The following is a 20,896-nucleotide window of genomic DNA, read 5'->3' on the forward strand; positions in this document are numbered from 1 at the left end:
TACTACGATGTCCTCTGTGAGTCTGTTCTTGCATCTTTGAGAGACCCATAGGCAATGTCTCACTCCCCTCTTCTTCTTTTTTCTCTCGCTTCACCTCTGTGCTCTCCCATCGCTCTCTTTGCATTTCTTTTTTCTTTAGATTTGGTACCTGTTGTAGACATCGAAATTTCAGTAAAACAAATGTTCACCCAACGCATTAAAGTTTTGACGTGTCAAGGCATACATGGCATACGCCACGTGTCGTACAAATTGTACACATGACATGTGACTCAACAAAATAGGAAGAAATACCCTTGGATGATTAAACAAGGTTTTTCTTCTCAATTTGGGCAATGACAAGGTAAGCACACTTCAATCCATTACGGATCAAAGCAAGTTTTTCTCATTTGGGCAATGACAAAGCATACACATTTCAAGTTTAAAATGGTGTTAAGTGGGAAATTAGGCCATAAGTTAGACCACTTCAAGTTTAAAATGGTATTAAGTGGGAAATTAGGCCATAAGTTACACCACTTCAATTTCAATATTGCATTAAGTGGGAAAATTAGGCAATGGTGCTTGGAAAGGAAAAAAATATTTTGTGGTGGTGATTCATTCTCAAAGCCTATAAATAGGCTTCTCCATCAAGGTATCAAGCATCAAGGAATTCACAAATACATTTCTCTACTCCCAAATTGGAAGAGAATTCCCCAAATCCTTGAAGCTTTGAAACTCTAAAGCTTTCAAGCAAATCCCGAAGGATCAAGAAAGCTCTCTTCGTTCTTCGTTAAATCCTCTTTCAAGATCAAGCCCCGACGGCCCTTGAAGAAAGTGTTCATCCGTTCATCCTAAGCTCAAGCCCTAACGGCCCTTTGGATCAACAACCTCAACAAATCCACACATCCAATCGTTCTTCAAGATTAAGCCCAAAAGCCCTTGAAGATCCGCTCATCCATCAACCTTCAAGATCAAGCCCAAAAGCCCTTGAAGAAATCCACACAACCATTATTCAAGATCAAGCCCCGACGGCCCTTGAAGAAAGTGTTCATCCGTTCATCCTAAGCTCAAGCCCCAACGGCCCTTTGGATCAACAACCTCAACAAATCCACACATCCAATCGTTCTTCAAGATTAAGCCCAAAAGCCCTTGAAGATCCGCTCATCCATCAACCTTCAAGATCAAGCCCAAAAGCCCTTGAAGAAATCCACACAACCATTATTCAAGATCAAGCCCCGACGGCCCTTGAAGAAAGTGTTCATCCGTTCATCAACTGTTCATCCTTAGATCAAGCCCCGACGGCCCTTTGGATCAACAACTCATCCACAAACCTACACCCTACGAAGATAGAATCAGAGGACCAAATTTGAGAGAGATCGTAACCCCAAAATCATAAACACAAAAAAAATATTATTTTGTACACGTTATTCTGGTTTCTTGTTTCAAAGGAATCTTTCGTGTTCACAAATTTGGCACGCCCGATGGGACCATCTCTACCTCTCATCTCTGTCTCCGTTCAAGATATTTAAGCACAGTCCATGGCTTCAAACAAAGAACAAGTCATGACTATCGGCACTACCTCCATTGAAAAACAGTTGGTTCAGATGAAGGAAACAATTGCAAGGCTGCTAAAGACTGCAGAGGAGAAAAACTTGCAAACCGCCGGACTCATCAACCGTCTGGAGGCGCAACATGGCGTCAAAGTGAAACCAAGCTCTCTTCCAACTAAGAAGACCGAAGAAGGCTTTAACCCAAATGCCTACGAACTCATGTCAAAGGCTAGGCATGACTTTGCTTCCTCTTCAAATCTTGGAAAGAAGGTTTCAAACACCGTCAACGACAAAGATCGTGACCTCACCAAAACTCAAAAGAAGTTGAAGGAGCATGGTTACGGAGTTGACAACAACCAAAGCACACCTCCAAAATCAATGGCATCAAGCAAGGGACAAGCCGTTCTTGCAACCACCAAGGGAAGAAGTATAAGCACTTCCGCCGCAAATGGAGCATCCATTGGTGCCACAACCACTTCTCAACATGCCGCTACAAAGTTGGTACTGCTAAGCAAGCAAGAGCAGCATCAAAGGCGCGAGTCGGTCATCCACCTGACCTTGATGGGGGCACCAAAGCATGCTATTGAGGCACACAAGATGACACCCCAAAATGGCCAATGGGGTTCTTCATCAGCACTATGGATGTCTGAAGGAAAGTCATGTCTATTGGTTGCACAAGTCATGACCATCGGCGTCACCTCTGTTGAAGAACAACTGGCTCAAATGAGCGAAGCAATTGCAAAGCTTACACAAACTGTGGAAGAGAAGGACTTGCAGATTGCCGCACTTGTCAACCAACTAGATGCGCTGCCCGACGTGAAAGTCGACCCAAATGTTGGCCTATTAAAGAAAGAAGTCGACGAAGAAGAGGAGCCTCCAGTGGAGAAAGTCGAAGAGAAGCTGAAGCTAGACCAAGCAACGGCGTTCATGGAATCTCTCTCTATCCAGCAGCTACAAGAGATGATCGCAAGCACTGTCAAGACACAGTACGAAGGAAGCTCGCATGACTCCGTACTGTACTCAAAGCCTTACTCCAAGAAGATTGATGCTTTGAAGATGCCAAGGGGTTATCAGCCCCCAAAATTCATGCAGTTCGATGGAAAAGGTAACCCGAAGCAACATGTCGCCCATTTCATTGAAACTTGCAACAATGCTGGGACAGAGGGAGACTACCTTGTCAAACAGTTCGTACGTTCGCTGAAAAGTAACGCTTTTGACTGGTACACCGACCTCGAACCCGAGTCTATCAACAGTTGGGACCAGCTAGAAAGGGAATTCCTCAACCGTTTCTACAGCACTCGTCGTACTGTAAGCATGCTAGAGCTGACCAGTACGAAACAGTGGAGAGATGAACCTGTCATCAACTACATAAATAGATGGCGCTCCTTAAGTCTGGATTGTAAAGATCGGCTTTCTGAAATCTCTGCCATTGAGATGTGCGTTCAAGGCATGTAGTGGGGACTACACTACATCCTTCAAGGCATTAAACCACGAACATTTGAGGAGTTAGCCACCCGCGCCCATGATATGGAGTTAAGCATCACCCGTTATGAGAAGAAAGAACAGATCGCCGACTACAAGAATGACAAAGTTTTGGGGCCCAAGGTGGATAAGGCTGCGTGGAAACCCACCAAGGAAGCAATGACGGTCAACACAACTCCAGTCAAAACCCATACACGAGGCAAGGCGATTCAAACCGAAGCTTTTCGTGATCAAGAGATACGTAGACGCACTTTGAAGGAGCTTGAGGAGAAGACATATCCATTCCCCGACTCTGACGTGGTTGCCATGTTGAAAGACTTGCTTGACAAAAAGGTGATCAACCTACCTGAGTGCAAACGGCCGGAAGAGATGAACCGTACTGACAGTCCAAGGTACTGTAAATTCCACCGCTTCATTGGTCATCCGACGGAAAAGTGCTTTGTGCTAAAAGATCTCATCATGAAGTTAGCTCAGAAAGGGATCATCGAGCTAGATCTTAATGATGTGGTGAAGTCAAACTATACCACCGTCACTTCTGGCTCTTTGAACTCAAAATCTTCACCTCAACCGCTGGGGGCATGCTCCAAAACCATGTCAGTCACGTCAAGTGAAGTTGAAGGATGGACTTATGTCACTCCAAAGAAAATGCACAAGAAACATAGGTCTCCTCCACAAGTTCACCAATTGGAAAGGGGGCAAAGCAGCTACCGTCAACCTTCAAAGCTACATGAAAGTGTTGAGGATGAGGAAGTTATGACACAAAGATCGTCCGTTGCCATCACAATGCGCGATTTCTTCCCCAAAAACTTCTTCAATCACTCAGTCAAGACTCCTTGCTATGAAGATTGCAAAGAATGCCTCTCTAAGATCGTTTGACAAATTCAAAAACGCTCCTCGTTCGCACGAGCCTAAAAGGCGACAACCAAAGCTCCTCGTTCGCACGAGCCTAAAAGGCGACAACCAAAGCTCCTGGCCCGCAAGAGCATAAACTGTGTACGGCAAAATCATCAAAAAAAAAAAAAAAAAAAAAAACCATCACTCATTTGAACTACGTCATGACTTGATCCCTCCTCAACCAAGGGTACGTAGGCAACTTGAAACTTCAAAACTTCAAGTACAGTCACATCATCAAAATAAAAAAAAAAAAAAAAAAAAAAAGGGAAATAACACATCTTGGTGATGTATATGTTTTATCTGTATTTAGCACAATACACTAAATAAAATAAAGCATGTTCATTGATCTCCGAGAAATTACAAGTGCGTACAAAAAAAAAAAAAAAAAAAAAAAAAAAAAAAAAAAAAAAGAGATGGAGCTTTCATAAAGATTGTTCACGTGAAGCCCCCACTACTTGGGAAAACTACAGAAGCGGGAGGCATCAAAGAAGAGGCCTCAATACTTGGTGGAACGCTAGATGAGCCAGGAAAAAGGTGCCTCTGGAAGAAAGCAGCAAGCCTTTGACGGTCACTTTGACGATCACTTTGAATTCGACCACTGGATTCTTGCAGCTCATCAAGCTTCCTCTTCATGCCCGTCGAATAGTTATTTGCAAGCACATGCAAACTTCTATTCTCGTGCTTAAGCTGTTTGATCTCTTGCTTAAGAGTTTCCACCTCCGCCATCAATGATTCCACTTGGCGGGATCGAGCAAGTAGGCGTTGGCCCATGTTGGACACAGAGCCTGCGCACTGAACACTGAGAGTTAGGGACTCTTGAACGGCCAACTCATCGGACCGTTCTGAAAGCAGCCTACTATCTTTTGGAGTGAGGAAGTTCCTAGCTACTATCGTAGCTGTTGTTGTGTCCTTCATCACAGAATCTTCACCTGTCAAAGGGCCATTAGAAGATAAGAAAGAAGGGCACCATACATTTACCTGACGCGGCGCACTCGGATCACTGCTGAGACTCAAATCTAAGCAAATGTTAGACGGGTTAGCCATTGTCAAAAGGTTAAAAGAGAAAGGTGGATGGAGTAAAATCAGAAAGGGCCGAAGACGATTTTCACAAACGGGCGATCTTCAAAGTGTGCATGTTGGAGGTAATCGATACCTCTATAAAAAGCCAAGGCGACACGACCACCGATTAAAAAAATCGGATTTTCCTGCGTGAAGTTCGGCGACGCTTTCGCGGCTTTTCAGATAACGCGTTCAACTTTGTCAAAAGATCTCTGACAAAGTTGAAAACACGTGAAGGTTATCATCCCAACTACGCGCTTTTGCCAACAAGCGTGGTGACAGAGCCGCACCCGTGACTACTTTTTCGAAGAGGCGCTCGCTCAGAAATCGAAGAGACGCTTGTTAAAAAATCGAAGAGACGTTTGTCGACAAGGGTAAAAGAACATAACCACCACTTGCTATTGGGAAATCCCTATATATGTCGACCTTCATCTTTTATGGCAAGGCAGACCTGAAAAAAAAAATGCCCAACTCTTCCTCACCTCTGAGGGCGCACTCCCAGCAAAGCCCTTCGAAATACTCAATTTTTTCTTCTTCCCCAAAGAAGATACCAGATGCCTGGAGTACAGATGACCCAGGAGGAAACGGTAGATTGAAGTATGTGGAGACAAGCACAACAAATACATGTGCTGATCCATTCGCCGCTTCTTCAAAAGCAAAGGTATCTCATATCATCAAGGTCGAAAGCAAAGGTATCTCATATCATGCTTTTTCCTTGTCTTTTCCTTTGTCCTTGTTCTTACTCGCATGGAATCTATTCCCTGGTTGCTTACCTAGCGTTGCTCTCGAGTAGTCATCTTCAACGGTTGATACACTTCCAGAGAAGGGACCACTTTTGCAAAGGGGAGCAAGTAAGGCAAGTGAAAATGATACATTAAAGCATGTGGAGACAAGCAACAACTGCATATGCTGAGCTATCCTCTAACCCTCTTCAATACGAATTGGAGAGATTGAACAAAGAAACAGAAAAAAAGAGTAAAGCTCAGACCTTCGGGGGAGACCAAAATTTCCTGCTGCCCAGTTCAAGAGTAGCACAAAGGAAAATCAACGATTGGAGGAAACCAGAAAATCTTCCAGTCGAACTCAAGATCAAGCCTCGATGGCCCTTGAAGAAATTTCCTGCTGCCCAGTTCAAAAGTAGCACAAAGGAAAATCAACGATTGGAGGAAACCAGAAAATCTTCCAGTCGAACTCAAGATCAAGCCTCAATGGCCCTTGAAGAAATTTCCAGCCCAGTTCAAGACTAAGCCTGTGGAAAATCAACGATTGGAGGAAACCAAAAAATCTTCCAGTCAAACTCAAGATCAAGCCTCAATGGCCCTTGAAGAAATTTCCAGCCCAATTCAAGATCAAGCCTCGACGGCCCTTGGGTTGACATCTACATTAAGGGACTTCAAAACGCATCTTCTACACGTGACAAGCACATGTCTACGACGCGCCTTGAAGTGGGGGCATTTGTAGACATCGAAATTTCAGTAAAACAAATGTTCACCCAACGCATTAAAGTTTTGACGTGTCAAGGCATACATGGCATACGCCACGTGTCGTACAAATTGTACACATGGCATGTGACTCAACAAAATAGGAAGAAATATCCTTGGATGATTAAACAAGGTTTTTCTTCTCAATTTGGGCAATGACAAGGTAAGCACATTTCAATCCATTACGGATCAAAGCAAGTTTTTCTCATTTGGGCAATGACAAAGCATACACATTTCAAGTTTAAAATGGTGTTAAGTGGGAAATTAGGCCATAAGTTAGACCACTTCAAGTTTAAAATGGTATTAAGTGGGAAATTAGGCCATAAGTTACACCACTTCAATTTCAATATTGCATTAAGTGGGAAAATTAGGCAATGGTGCTTGGAAAGGAAAAAAATATTTTGTGGTGGTGATTCATTCTCAAAGCCTATAAATAGGCTTCTCCATCAAGGTATCAAGCATCAAGGAATTCACAAATACATTTCTCTACTCCCAAATTGGAAGAGAATTCCCCAAATCCTTGAAGCTTTGAAACTCTAAAGCTTTCAAGCAAATCCCGAAGGATCAAGAAAGCTCTCTTCGTTCTTCGTTAAATCCTCTTTCAAGATCAAGCCCCGACGGCCCTTGAAGAAAGTGTTCATCCGTTCATCCTAAGCTCAAGCCCTAACGGCCCTTTGGATCAACAACCTCAACAAATCCACACATCCAATCGTTCTTCAAGATTAAGCCCAAAAGCCCTTGAAGATCCGCTCATCCATCAACCTTCAAGATCAAGCCCAAAAGCCCTTGAAGAAATCCACACAACCATTATTCAAGATCAAGCCCCGACGGCCCTTGAAGAAAGTGTTCATCCGTTCATCCTAAGCTCAAGCCCCAACGGCCCTTTGGATCAACAACCTCAACAAATCCACACATCCAATCGTTCTTCAAGATTAAGCCCAAAAGCCCTTGAAGATCCGCTCATCCATCAACCTTCAAGATCAAGCCCAAAAGCCCTTGAAGAAATCCACACAACCATTATTCAAGATCAAGCCCCGACGGCCCTTGAAGAAAGTGTTCATCCGTTCATCAACTGTTCATCCTTAGATCAAGCCCCGACGGCCCTTTGGATCAACAACTCATCCACAAACCTACACCCTACGAAGATAGAATCAGAGGACCAAATTTGAGAGAGATCGTAACCCCAAAATCATAAACACAAAAAAAATATTATTTTGTACACGTTATTCTGGTTTCTTGTTTCAAAGGAATCTTTCGTGTTCACACCTGTATTTTCTGGGAAAATCATAGTTTGGTCAAGAAAAATCACTCAAAGTCACTGCACTCATGCTAAAGTTTTCAATCTTGTTGTTGGCGGAAGAATCTGGGTCACCATGAGACTCATTTTTGCCGTCGTTCGGATCAACCTAGATGGCAAAAAACCCCAAATCACCGACCCAAATGCCAAAAGGGTGCTAGGTTTACCGAACGATGGAGATCGGCGACAATCGTTTCTAGTTTGGTCAGTGGAGAAGGGAGGGATGATGCTGCTCATGTGGGTTTGAGCGACGCTACTTGCAGAAGAGGGAGACGGGACTAGCAATCCCGTAGTTTTTGGGGATCCTCGTTAAGAACTAGTAGCGAGGTGAATAATCCAAGCGAGTTCGACCTAAGCTCATTAAATCTAATCCTGGTGCAGATCAAACAACAGTCTAGTCCAGTCCAGTCCCCCCTAATCCGGTCAAACAAACGGGCCCTCAAGGTTTTTGTATTGATTTGGAATAACTTTTACAGAAAAAAATATTATAAATTGGCAACTATAAGTTAATTATGATCAATTTTTGGAAGCTTTAACTAATAAAAAGAGTTTGAAAACTTTGAGTTTTAATGATAAAGACAGAATAAGGGGTAAAGTGAATAATACCAGAATTGATTTTTTAGTGTAAAAATGTGATTTTTCGTTAAAGTGAACCGTATCGGGAGCTTTTCGTTAAAGTTCCCTTTATTTTATGGCTCTGTCATTATAAATTTCTAATTCCGCCACTAGCGCTAATTTTTCTTAATAATCCAAACTACTCAATAGTCAAGAAATGAACAGTCATGGTTGAATTGAGGAAATACTATTTTTACTTCTTAATGTAATGGATATAAAACCAAACTACCGAGTAGCACGGACTATTGAAGACTTATCCCACAAACACTATGGCTCTACTAAAGAATAAGGCCCCGTTTGGCACACCGTATAAGACACCGGATAATACTAATAATACGGAGTACGATGTTTAGTGTCGTTTGTATTAAATAGCCATCAGATTAAACAATCCGGTCCCACCTACTTTATACGGTAAACACCCGCTTGTTTATCCTCTCCAAAACCATGGTGCAATTTAGTCGGGTCCTTCCTCTCCAGACGCAGTCGTTGTCTCTGCTCTAGGATAGTCATCCTTCTCAACGGTGATGATGTTGCCTCCCACCCAATCCCAAGCCTCCGTGACTATGACATTCGGGACGGCATCACCATGCTTGGTAGCCAGCACCCGAGCGATGCAGAGCCCACTAATTCCACCGCCCACCACCACGCAATCAACAGAGATGAACATCTTCTTCTTCGTTTCCCCTCCCTCTGTTCTTCCCCCTCCTTCCCACAAATTCCAAAACCCAATTCCTCCGCTGTCGAACTTGCAAAGCAAAAACGTAGTTCCCTTCCATCTTATTCTTCTTCTTCTTCCTCTTTAGTTCTTCCAGCGAACCCAGTCCTCCTACTTCGGTTCTTCTTCTTTCGCAGCCACTGTTTGATGGGTTCGATATCACCATCTGCTCGATTGGAAATTTAGCAATTTTAAACGTGAAATCTTGCAATGATTAAGAAAGTTAGCAATTTGAAAGAGAAAAAAAAAAAATTCCTCTTCTTGCATCTTCTTCTGGCTACCGGATCTCCTTCCCTCTTCTCCACCGCTGCATTTCCGACCCCTACAAACAAACAAAGATTTCTCAATTTTTTTTTTCTTTCCTTTTCTTATATGGTTCAGTACCAAACACAATATAAATAATATGATTATTAGTCTAATACTGCACCAAACACCCGATTAATTTAGTCAGTACTATCCAGTGACTATTTATCCTATCGAACAGAAATAGTCAGTACAATCCGAGCTGGCAAACGAGGCCTAAAGGTATATTGTCAGTGTATGAAGCACTGCTCGCCAAATATAGTAACCGCAGAACTCTAGGTCGAGGAACTCTCAATCTTTTGCATCTCCACTTTGATTGTTAACCAACTGAAAGGAGAATATGCCGCCTATAATCTCACTAAGGATAACAATGATTCAGTTTGGGGATGGAAATGCTATATTTATCTCCATAACCACAAAAATTAACCATATTCATAACTGTAAATTAACTATCGGGGAGTATCCATAACCATACTCACCGGGTAACTAATTCTCTATAGGTTAACGGTTATTTTCATCTTCGTGAATACATATAATATATTCGTTCAGTTAACGCATTATAATTTAGTAAATATTAATTTCGTCATTAAACATTTGATGTATTAAATAAATAATTCAATGAACGATTAAATTAAAACATCAAATTTAAAACGGAAACTGTTATTGTCACTCCACAGATATTATTTTGCACTTCTCACAAGTGTATTTTTCTTTCTAAATATAGAAAGTTTGGAGTACATAATGAGATTTCTAGTGTGCTAATAACAAACGATGTTGGATGATCTTTGATATCTCCCTAGGCACCATTGAATTCTCATTGATTTTGATTCAAAACTTTTGAACTTTCCCATAAAATGCAACTCAAACAATGCAACTTTTGAATTCTTAAGGTAACAAGTTCGATGAATAATGAATATACATATACATACATACATATATATATATATAGTACTATTATATTATATATTAAATATTAATTATACTATATATTGCCACCCAGTACTTTGGTCTGGTGGTGTTCATCTTCACTTGGAAGTAAGAGGTCTTAGATTCAAATCTCGTGGATTGTGAATTAGATACCAATTTAGTAGGTTACCCATTATGTGGCTTACCGAACTCTCCTTCCCCTTTGTGTAAAAAATATTGATGTACTAAAAAAAAAAAACATACTATATATTATTTGGGTCAGATTCGGGTATGGATACAGATCGGGGACCCATATAATCATATTCAAAACCATAACCGAATAATATCCACGTTTTTTTTTCCTATATCCAAAATTAGGGGGTGGTTCGGTATGGGATCCCGAATCCCAACCGAAAATTTTTCGGGATGGGAATTTGAAGATCAATCCCAAAACTGAAAGTTCGGTATTCCTAATTTTCGAGATTTCTGAAATGTTTTCGGTATTCTAGGATGGATCGAGATTGGATTTTGGGTTTTGGGTTTTTGTGTTGAAATTTGAGATTTTTTGGAAGTGGACTAAAATTTGGGCTTTTCGCCAAAAATGTTATTCTCCAAATTCATATCAATTGAAACGTAGATTTTTTTTACCTCATATTAATTTGAAATTTCATACCAATTAAAATACCAGTTCATTCATACCAAGTCAAATTGATGTTCCAAAGTTCCAAACTACTTAATTTCATACTTCTATTTCTAATATAGTCTACTATCAAACTATTTAAATTCAACATTAAACATGTATGCAACCAAAATAAATATATATATTTTTTCAGTTAGGTTCGGGATTCTTGAACCATTTACATATCTCGAACCATTAAATATGTAATCTTGATTCGTACTCCAAAAGGTTCGGGATCGATTTGGTATGGATGTCAAAAGTTTCGGTATTATTGGTTTGGAAATTTTTTGGTATAGGGTTGAGATTTTTTTGGTTTGGTTTGGTTTGGAATTTTGGGGAAAAATTTCCAGCCTTATCCAAAATATACCCAAAAGTTCATACTGAAATTCATTCCATTTGGATGGTTATCCACGGTTATCGAGTTTAACGATTAGAATTGTCATCTCTAAATCTCATTATAGGGCTATACTTGGCCAAGATCGAAACACAACCCGAAAAATTTGAGAAGTACGAGATTCGAGAGTTTCCTCGGAGTGAGAAGAGTCATGTTGACGCACTTGCAAACATGGCATCCACTGTGGACTATCCGTTTTTAATTATATTCTTTTTGCTCCCTGTTGAGCAAATTCTTGTTGCTGAAGAAGCAATTAGAGAATTACAACAAAAATAAAATTATCTTACAGAAGCCTTTCAAAGGAGTCTAGCGTATGATCTCCTTCCTTGATTCATTCGCTGCAACTGCTCCAACTATTTTCATCAAATATTTCAAAAGTTTAAAATTTGTTCAGGGCCCCTCTGCTCATTCATATGTCCTCTATTCAATTTGCATACATGATGGGGTCGTAAGGGATCAATAATCCTTGAGGTTGAACCATGTAGACGTCTTGTTTTAAACGGATGCAAGAATGCATTACTAACATCTAACTGATTAAAAAACTAGTCATATTTAGTGACTAGAGCAAAAAGTAACCTGATTGTAACTAGCTTCAACAGGACTACAGGTTTAATATGGGAGCATTGGGTGAGAGAGTAGGGTTTGAGGAAGGTGCAATATGTATGGATGGAGGGATTGGTAAAGGTGCAGACTTGGTATAGTATGAAACAGTGAGATCCAAAGATGGCGCCGGAGGAAGTGTAAGGTGAACTGGTTGATGACTGTTGAGTCTGAGACTGTTGGTAGTAGGATCCAAACACCTATATCCACTACCGTACTATTTGTGGCATGATTGCTAATTGTAAACATAACATTATGGACTATTTTAACAACCAAAACTAGACAGAATCAATAATAATACCATTGATTTCACTTTTAAATTTTCCTCTGTGACGATGCATGTAAGAGCTTCATGCTTTCAACATAAATAAACAATAAATAAATGTGGCAAATTATAAGGTGTCATAGTAAACAAATAACACCACAAATTGCTGCACCTTGAAAATGTACATCAACAGGTAGGTTCAAAATTCATTTAGGGGAGGCACGAATTTGAAGGAGTATTCTCATTGGGGAGAAATTTTTCATTGTGACGGGAACACAACAACAAAATATATTCATGTCCTACGAAGAGCAGTATCCAGTCTTAATTTTTTTGGATATATTTTAATGTCATATATATGTTAAACATATTTAGGCATTTATGTAGCAGCAAATTCCTTTTTGTATTATAATTTATTATTATTAAGGGGAGGGGGTTGTTTTGAAATATTACAATAATTTAGGACGGGAGGAGTTTTGAACCCGAACCGTATGAGTGAAAACCCAACACCCTATCTATTAGAATGTTTGACTACATGCATGTAGGAGCAAATTCCTTCAACTTTGAAAATATCGATCAAATCAAATGAAATTCAAGTCACCTTACCCCATAATGCATGTCATGGTGGTTACAATGGCCCGAAACTCCCTAGTCATCAAAAGTAATTATCTGATAAAAGTTCATGTGAAATGGACTTTCGTTCATTTGGCTCAAACATTTGAGTGTATCAATGACATTGAACAATTTTTGGGACCCTACATTGTATTTTTGAACCTGGATTAGCTTCTGACGCTCCAAATTGAATAATTAACGAACCCAATTTAGCTTCTCACACTCCAAATTAAGCAATTAACGACTGGTTCAACTGGCCAAGGGAGACGAAAAACTGAGGAAATACAATAATAAAAGAGACATGAATACATGACAATGCCAAAACATTTTCAAAAAGTAGACATTAATACATTGCAATTCACACTGAATCTTTCAAGAGGGGAATGCTGGATCGAGGTTGATTTACAAGAACACTATACCACAGGAAGTCGGTCTAAAAGGCAGTTAGTTTCCAACCTCGGTACTACAATTTTCGGTACCGAATCTATTTCCACAAAAATCATTAAAAGATCAATTACAATACATGTCATTTTGGATTCCTAAGGACAATAATGACAGAATCTCCGCGGAGGAACATCTTACTGATGAATCTATCTTTGTTGACAGGTTGGGCCTTCTTCTTGCCTTTTCCAGTCTTCGGTACCTGCATAGACAAATAAAAGTTGACAAAAATATCATTGGCGATGATAGGCTATGATAGGCGATGAAATCAAACACCATAGTTGTTGCCTAATGAGTCACAAGATGCGAAACAAACAAACAAAATAAAGCACCAATGACAAAAGTACCTCGGTCCACATCTCTCTAACGTTTTCAAGCACCATGTTGCAATGTCTATCAAACGCTCTCACACGGCCAAGGAGCTTCCTGTTATTACGACAGTTGATGAGGACCTGCTTGCACAATCAGAACTAATTTGAATTAGAATTTTTTTTTTTCTTGAAATGTAAAGCTCTAATGATCACAGAACTGTAAAATTACGCGAAAGGATTACCTGAGTATTATTCTTTACACTCATCAGAAGAACAGAAAGTGGTCCGTTGTTAAATTCCTCTTCCTCATTCTTGATACCCTACATCAGTCAGGTTTGACAAATATCAATTTATGTACTTAGAGTATTGATAAGAGTTTAGGCGGTCTTTTATTTTGCGGAACAGTAAACAGAAAAATTATTTGGTAGCCTACAACATACGTGAGAAAGACAATTGTAAATGATTAGAGATGGCATCTCATTTAAGAATTGCAGGTTTTCTGATATATTAAACAAACAAAAAACCTAACTGGAGTAAAAATGTACCAGGAGACAGGTAACATGGTGCAAGCAAAAAGTATGCACGGTGCTGTTTAATACTGGCTGTTTTTTCTATGCTTCGGAAACTTGAACATCCCCAACCAAAGTATATAGGGAGTTCACCATAAGAAGCAACCTTCTAAAGAAGTACTATGGGCTACCCTAAATACATAATCATGCATAATTTGAGGGCTTCAAATCTTCAAATCACAAATAGAACACACCACTAAGTTTGTTTTTATATCAGACATTGCCAACTGCCACTAGACCGAAGTTAAAGCTTCCACTTTGAAATTCAGTACACAAAATTTTTTTCTTCAAATCTTCAAATCACAAAAAGTGGCATAAGAAACAGGAATTGAATTAGCCGAAGAGTAGAACAACTTACATCTACCTCCATTTGATCGGCTGGAAAGGCGGGGCACTAAACACAAAACAGAAAGAGAAGACTAGTCAGTACTTCAGTGAAAAGAGAAGGATTATAAGCATTCAACATATCAAGCTAATCAAATACTCATAAGGAAGTAAAATAAAAACACATCTTTGTACGAAAGAACATAAAAATAAAATTTTAAAAATAATTTATAGTTTGAAATACAGAACCAGAAATGACATGAAATAGACATATAACTGAATAGGCATAGTTTGAAAACATATAACATAAACATAGCCTCATATAAAATAGCCTCTTCAGTTCAGGTCTCCATATTTTTCCGCATGGAATATCTCGGAAGAACGAAAGTTAACTTTGAATCATCATGAGAGACAGCATAACTCCACCAACATATAGAACATACACACACACACACACACACACATCTATCCCAAGATATGAAACTAGTTAAAAAGATTCACATCCCATGACCATTAATTCTTCTTTGACAGTGTCAAGTAACAAAAGTAAAAATTTGTTTATGGTGATGCAAGCAAATTATACATAAAATTTTAATCGAAGGGATTGTGTGAAAACACAAAACCTCAGGGCATGTCAGTACTATACTAATAATTAACCCACCAAAAGGAAAATAAAAGAAGATACATAAGTGTATTAACACATAAACAAAGCCTCTTCAGTTCAGGTCTCCAAATTTTTCCGCATGGAATATCTCGGAAGAACGAAAGTTAATTTTGAATCATCATGAGAGGCAACATAACTCCATCAACATATAGAACACACACTTCTATCCCAATATATGAAACTAGTTAAAAAGATTCACATCCCATGACCATTAATTCTTTTTTGAAAGTGTCGAGCAAAAAAAGTAAGAATTTGTTTATGGTGGTGCAAGCAAATTATGGACAAAATTTTAACTCCAAGGGATTGTGTGAAAGCACAAAACCTCAGGGCATGTCAGTACTAAACTACTAATTAACCCACCAAAAAGAAAACAAAATATTGTCAAAGATACATAAGTGTAAACACATATAACAAAACCTCTTCAGTTCAGGTCTCCAAAATTTTCCGCATGGAATATCTCGGAAGAACGAAAGTTAATTTTGAATCATCATAAGAGGCAACATAACTCCTACACACAAACTAGTTAGGAACATTCACATTCCCTGACTATTTCTTATTTGACAGTGACTAAGCAAAAAAGCCAAAATGTACATGATGCAAGCAATTCACGGAAAGAATTTCAATCGAAAGAGATGTGTGAAAACACAAAATACATCCGGGGATGTCAGTCCTAATTAACCCTCCAAAAAGAACATAAAGCATTGTCAATGTAAACAGACATAAAAATGCCTCTTCAGTTCAGGTCTCCAAATTTTTCCGCATGGAACATCTCAGAAGTTAAAAGGTCTAGTTTAATCATCATAAGAGGCAACATAACTCCTACACACACAAACTAGTTAGAAACATTCACATCCCCTGACTATTTCTTATTTGACAATGACTAAGCAAAAAAGCCAAAACTTATATGACGCAATTTACGGAAAGAATTGTAATCGAAGGAGACGTGTAAAAACACAAAATACATCCGGGGATGTCAGTCCTAATTAACCAACCAAAAAGAAGATAAAGCATTGTCAATCTAAACATACATAAAAAAGCCTCTTCAGTTCAGGTCTCCAAAATTTTCCGCATAGAGCATCTCGGAAGATAAAAGGTCTAGTTTAATCATCATCAGAGGCAAAATAAATTCACTCAATGCACAACACAGACAGAGAACACCATATAAAAGCAGATACGAGAAGCACTTTTGCTCAGTCAAACAAAAAACCCCAAAAGGAATTCCTAAAGATATACGCACTTGCATTCAACCAGCACTAATTTCATCAAGAAAACTATAATTACACTAAGATATACATTATTTGGGGCATTAACATACAGCGAAAAACATAAATTGCAGGGATTTGAGGATAAAGTAATGCCAATTAGAACGAAAACGAGTGAAACTTGTAAGGATTTGAGATCCTTAGTACCTACACAGAGAGGTGAAGAGGTCCAACACTGAGAGTCGTTGGATCAGCGGAGTCTAGGGTTTCTAGGAGGGTGGTTGGAGCGGGAGTGAGGGAGAACTGAGAGTCGATATAGGGGTATATATATATGGGCAATCCGGTATTTAACATGGGCCTTGGAGTACAGGAACTGTGTTGGCACTGTTGTTGTTGGACTAAACCCTGTGTTTGGATGCATAATGGAACTGTTGCACTGTTAAAATTTCATTTTGAACCTTTCATAAGTGTATTTTTCTTCATAAATATATTTAAAGTGCATAATGAGAATTTTAAAGTGCTAATAATAATTCCCAAAGAAAAATGTTAAACACACATCATGTTTTTTTTAGTACATCGATATTTGTACACTAAGGGGAGGGGGAGTTTTGCAAAGCCACCCAATGGGCTCTAAAAATTTCATTTTGAACACGTCATAAGTGTATTTTTCTTTCTAAATATATTTTGAACAAGGATTTGATGAGGAGTGATGAGAGGGATTAGAATAAATTTTGATCACCTTTGACTCTTCCTTGATTGAGCCGTTATTGTCCGTTACATGCGTGTGGGAATCTTGGTGTGTCTCGAGGGTAATTTTGTCATTTTCACCCAAAAGACACGTGTCACCTCCATAATTTTCTTGATTATTTTTTGCTCCACAAATGCCCTCACACCTGTTAGGCTGCTCGCAGCAAAGGGCAGCAGGTGTAGAGATCTTCCCTTGCTTTAGGAAACATAAGATTGTTTCTTATTTTGATGTAGATTCCCACTTTAATTGGAAATTAGATCCTTTTAGGAAAGGGAAATAAATCATTTTCAAAGTCTATATAAGTCTATCTTAAGTAAATTAAATCAATTTCAGAGAGTAATTTATTCTACCCTACAAGAGAGGAAATCCTAGAGGATATTTGTTCCCCATCCCCTAGCAATCTTCTTCACTTGCCCATGCAAATGACTGTCTTTCGTTGCTTTCTTCATCTTAGCCGCACCAAGGTAAGAAAAAAAAAAAAAAAATTTCCTTGTCTTTTTAATTTTTTGGGAGCCTCAGGGCTTGAAATTTAGCTTGACGAGGGTCCAGGATGTGTCAAAAAATGGTTGGGGAGCCATGACATGGTTGCTGTCGTGGGGCTGCTTCATCGGCTCAATGCGGTGGCAGCTTGGCTTGGGCCGAGGGCTAGCTACACGAGCCTAGAGCTTGACATGGGCCAAGGCACTGGGGTGCTTGGGTCTGGGCTGTTATGCTTGGGCCCGTGTTAGAGAGAGGAAGAGAGGCTCGAGCCTTATTCCTTGGCTTAGTTTATAGGTTGCTGGACTTGGCCCGTGTGAGAGATGAGAGAGAAGGGGGAGGCTCCAATTGGACTGGGCCGAGAGGCCTGTTGGACCAAGAGAAAAATAGGAGCTAGTGCGGGATGGTTTCCCTTGGCTACTATCCTTGGCCTATGGGGCCTGATGCATTTTTTTTATGCAACTGTCTAACTATTCTTCCTTGCATCTTTGTAGAATTTCTTTTGAGCATGTCTTATTCAAGCCACAAAAGTGATTATGGTATGCTGCCGTTGTATCGTCAAGGCGGGTCTTTGAGTAAAGTGGGTTACTTTAAGGCTGCTCACTTCAAAATTAATTTTGATGACTCGTTCAAAGATTTCCTTAAAGCATATAGGCACGCCATTTTGTCTGAGATACGTGTGAAACGTGTCAATGAGGGTAGCAGCCGTGAACCATATAGTGGGGCTCGAAGATCTATCAAGTTTCACCCCTACTACTTCGTGTTAGGATTTACTTTTCCCATGCCGCGTTTCTTCCAAGAAGTGTTTTGCTCCATGAAGTGTGCCCCTGCTCAATATTCTCCAAATGCGGTTCGTGTGATGGTGGGATTCCTCAATCTAAGCCAATTCTTGGCTTGGATCTGATCATCAACAAATTCTGGTACTTCTTTGACATAGGTCATATTGATGGTGTTAGGCAGCTGCGATCCAACCATAGGCTATTCGATCATTCGAGCAAGGGAGATCATGACTAGGCTAAGGAAACTTTGGAGATAAGTGGAAAGTGGGAGTCTGATTTTTCCCTTGAGCTGTGTGTTCCGACGATTTTCATCACCGGTAAGTAGATTGCTTTGTCTCTAGGCTGCTTTGTGTTTTTGCTGAGCTATTTTCTGATTTGTTGACTATCATTCTCTGTCTATGTAGATTCAAAATTTGGCTTAATTCCCAAGACTTCTTTAGATATAAAGAAGGTGCACATTGCTTTAGGTATCCCTACTGAGTACCGTGAATGGCATTGGCTGTTTAGTCCTATTTGTTGGGAGAAAGGTGGGTTACCCCCGAGAGATGAGATAAAGTGGATCAAGGCAGATGCATTGGTTTGTCCGATCGCTATCGTGGAGCCTGCTGTGAATAAAGGTAGAAAGAAGAGATCTTCCTCGCCTACTCAAGAGATGTAGGTTTAGAAAAAGTCGAAGGCTTTCTCCACTGCTCGTGAGGGTTCTCCTGCTGCCGAGAGGCTTGTGATTAACTTGACTTTTTCTAAGGGGAAGAAAAATTAGGCTGCTAGATCTGAGCCTGTGACGCATGCTATGCCGAAGATAGCTAATACGATTGTTGATATGATTACTCAGCGTAGAGGTTCCATCGTGCCTCAATGCCGAAGTTTGTACCAAGACGTCCGTTGGGAACTAAGTCTAGTTCACCTTTGGAAGGGTTTATACTATGAAGAGTGATAAGGTGGACTATGTGGCTAAAGTGGCGCCAATGCCTACTCATCTTACTGATGGAACTGATTCGCCTGTTGAGAAAGAAGAGACTGCTTATATGGGCAGTTGTGAGAAATCCACCAAGCATGTTTCTAGAGAGTCCGATGAGATATGTGCACTTCTGAAGCCATATCTGCTTGAAGACATGGACGCGTGTGCTAAGCTTGTTGATGACATATTAGGGGTTGTTTTCTTAAGTTCATTTGCGAAGCATACTACCCAGTATAAGAGGATTGCTCTGTTTACCATGATGCAGAAAACGCCAATTCTGGCTGCCGAGTCTATGCTCCTTGACCAAGAGGATACCAAGGCTGCCAAGGAGATGGCAACGACTATGATAGCTAAGGCTTATTCTTCTGCCGAGAGGATCAAAAAGTAGGAGTCTGAGCTCGTCACTTCGAAGAGGTCTAATATCTCTGCCTCCACTTCTCTGCAGCTTGAGACTGATTTCTAGGAGATCGTTGACTTGAAGACTAGGCTTAATGCGATCCAAGTTAAGTATGAAAGTGCAAAGAATGAGATTGGTTGTTACATACCTTAGATTTAAGATCTTGAATGTGCCGCTTTTGAGCTTCGTTTTACTGCTTACACAAATGATGAAAAGTTGATTGCTGCTTATAATCAAGTGATCCACTTCCAGAAAATCATCAATAGGCTTGAACCCTAAGTGTTGGAACTCCAAGGTGTGTTGAAGATCAACGAAAGTCTGAAGAAGGAAATGGATGAGCTGTAGCGTGTCCGTCTTGGCCTGCTCGAGGAGAACGAGCATCTGAAATGTGAAAAGGTTGGACTTGAGGCTTCGCCAGGCCAATTTCTACAATCTGGGTTATGTAGATCATCTTTTTGAGTTTGCTGGGAAAGACTTTGAGACCTTCTCTATTTCTCCAGAAGACTTGTTTGCCTTTACTTTTTAGGCTTCCATTGGTGAAGTAGTCGGAGAAGTTAGTGCCTAGGCTGTGGCAGCTGGGGGTGAAGCGTTGGATGATGTCACTGTTGATAGTGTGTAGCTGGTGAAGGTGTAGCGACTAAGTAGTCGTGGGATGTCCAAGCTGCTGAAGAGTAGTCTTCTAGGTAGCCTTTAGGATTTTCTTTATTTTCCTTGTTGCTTTTTGGTTTGCTTGAACTCCATTGGCCTTATTTGCTATTTTTCTATCAATTTTGCTAGAAAATTTAATAAACTTGATTACTTCGTTTTTCATCATCTACGTTTCTTTTGTTTACACTCAACCTTTGACTTTTAGACTAGCGATAGTCATGCTACTTTTCTATAAGCAGACAAGCCCACGTAGCATATATAGCCGTAAGTTTTGATGTAAAACATTTGCAAAGTTATTAGCCATAGGATCGACAGCTGAACTTCTTACTTACAGAATCAGAGTGACCATTTGGCTGTTTTGGCTTTCTTCAATCATTTGAGCCATGTGGCATGCATCATAACATACTAAAGATTTATGGGACATGAAATTCACTAACCTTTCGTATCAAAAGTATGCGGTTATATGGAAATTCGTAAGCAAAGGTCTAAGAGAACTTTTTGCTCTTTATGTAACCAATTTCATGGGTTGCGTAACAAGTATCACAACAATTTA

General features: G+C 39.9%; 1 protein-coding gene, 6 non-coding genes and 1 pseudogene across 8 annotated transcripts; all 8 read right to left on the reverse strand.

Moving 5' to 3' along the window:
• Positions 1–8,753: 8,753 nt before the first annotated feature.
• Positions 8,754–11,832, reverse strand: LOC137709964 (uncharacterized; annotated as a pseudogene).
• Positions 11,833–13,131: 1,299 nt separating this feature from the next.
• On the reverse strand, positions 13,132–16,668 carry LOC137710925 (uncharacterized). 2 transcript variants are annotated; one of them, XM_068450088.2, is made up of 5 exons: positions 16,548–16,668; positions 14,505–14,540; positions 13,820–13,897; positions 13,614–13,718; positions 13,132–13,468 (listed from the first exon to the last, which is right to left on the reverse strand). In XM_068450088.2, exons 2-5 carry the CDS (start codon positions 14,514–14,516, stop codon positions 13,352–13,354), a joined length of 312 nt encoding a protein of 103 aa, XP_068306189.1. In that variant the 5' UTR covers positions 14,517–14,540; positions 16,548–16,668; the 3' UTR covers positions 13,132–13,351. The 2 variants fall into 2 exon arrangements, with proteins under 2 accessions (XP_068306189.1, XP_068306190.1); XM_068450089.2 differs by having other exon boundaries at positions 16,544–16,664.
• On the reverse strand, positions 14,115–14,252 carry LOC137711803 (small nucleolar RNA snoR137). The gene has a single exon (XR_011065148.2). It is a non-coding gene; the product is annotated as a small nucleolar RNA snoR137 (small nucleolar RNA).
• LOC137711784 (small nucleolar RNA Z159/U59) lies at positions 14,801–14,883 on the reverse strand. The gene has a single exon (XR_011065130.1). It is a non-coding gene; the product is annotated as a small nucleolar RNA Z159/U59 (small nucleolar RNA).
• LOC137711783 (small nucleolar RNA Z159/U59) lies at positions 15,181–15,263 on the reverse strand. The gene has a single exon (XR_011065129.1). It is a non-coding gene; the product is annotated as a small nucleolar RNA Z159/U59 (small nucleolar RNA).
• LOC137711785 (small nucleolar RNA Z159/U59) lies at positions 15,550–15,632 on the reverse strand. Its single transcript, XR_011065131.1, has one exon. It is a non-coding gene; the product is annotated as a small nucleolar RNA Z159/U59 (small nucleolar RNA).
• Positions 15,862–15,943, reverse strand: LOC137711786 (small nucleolar RNA Z159/U59). Its single transcript, XR_011065132.2, has one exon. It is a non-coding gene; the product is annotated as a small nucleolar RNA Z159/U59 (small nucleolar RNA).
• LOC137711787 (small nucleolar RNA Z159/U59) lies at positions 16,171–16,252 on the reverse strand. Its single transcript, XR_011065133.2, has one exon. It is a non-coding gene; the product is annotated as a small nucleolar RNA Z159/U59 (small nucleolar RNA).
• Positions 16,669–20,896: the final 4,228 nt, after the last annotated feature.

The sequence above is a fragment of the Pyrus communis genome, chromosome 6 (assembly GCF_041283825.1).
Source record: "Pyrus communis isolate YQ-2024b chromosome 6, ASM4128382v1, whole genome shotgun sequence".
Classification (NCBI taxonomy): Eukaryota; Viridiplantae; Streptophyta; class Magnoliopsida; order Rosales; family Rosaceae; genus Pyrus; species Pyrus communis.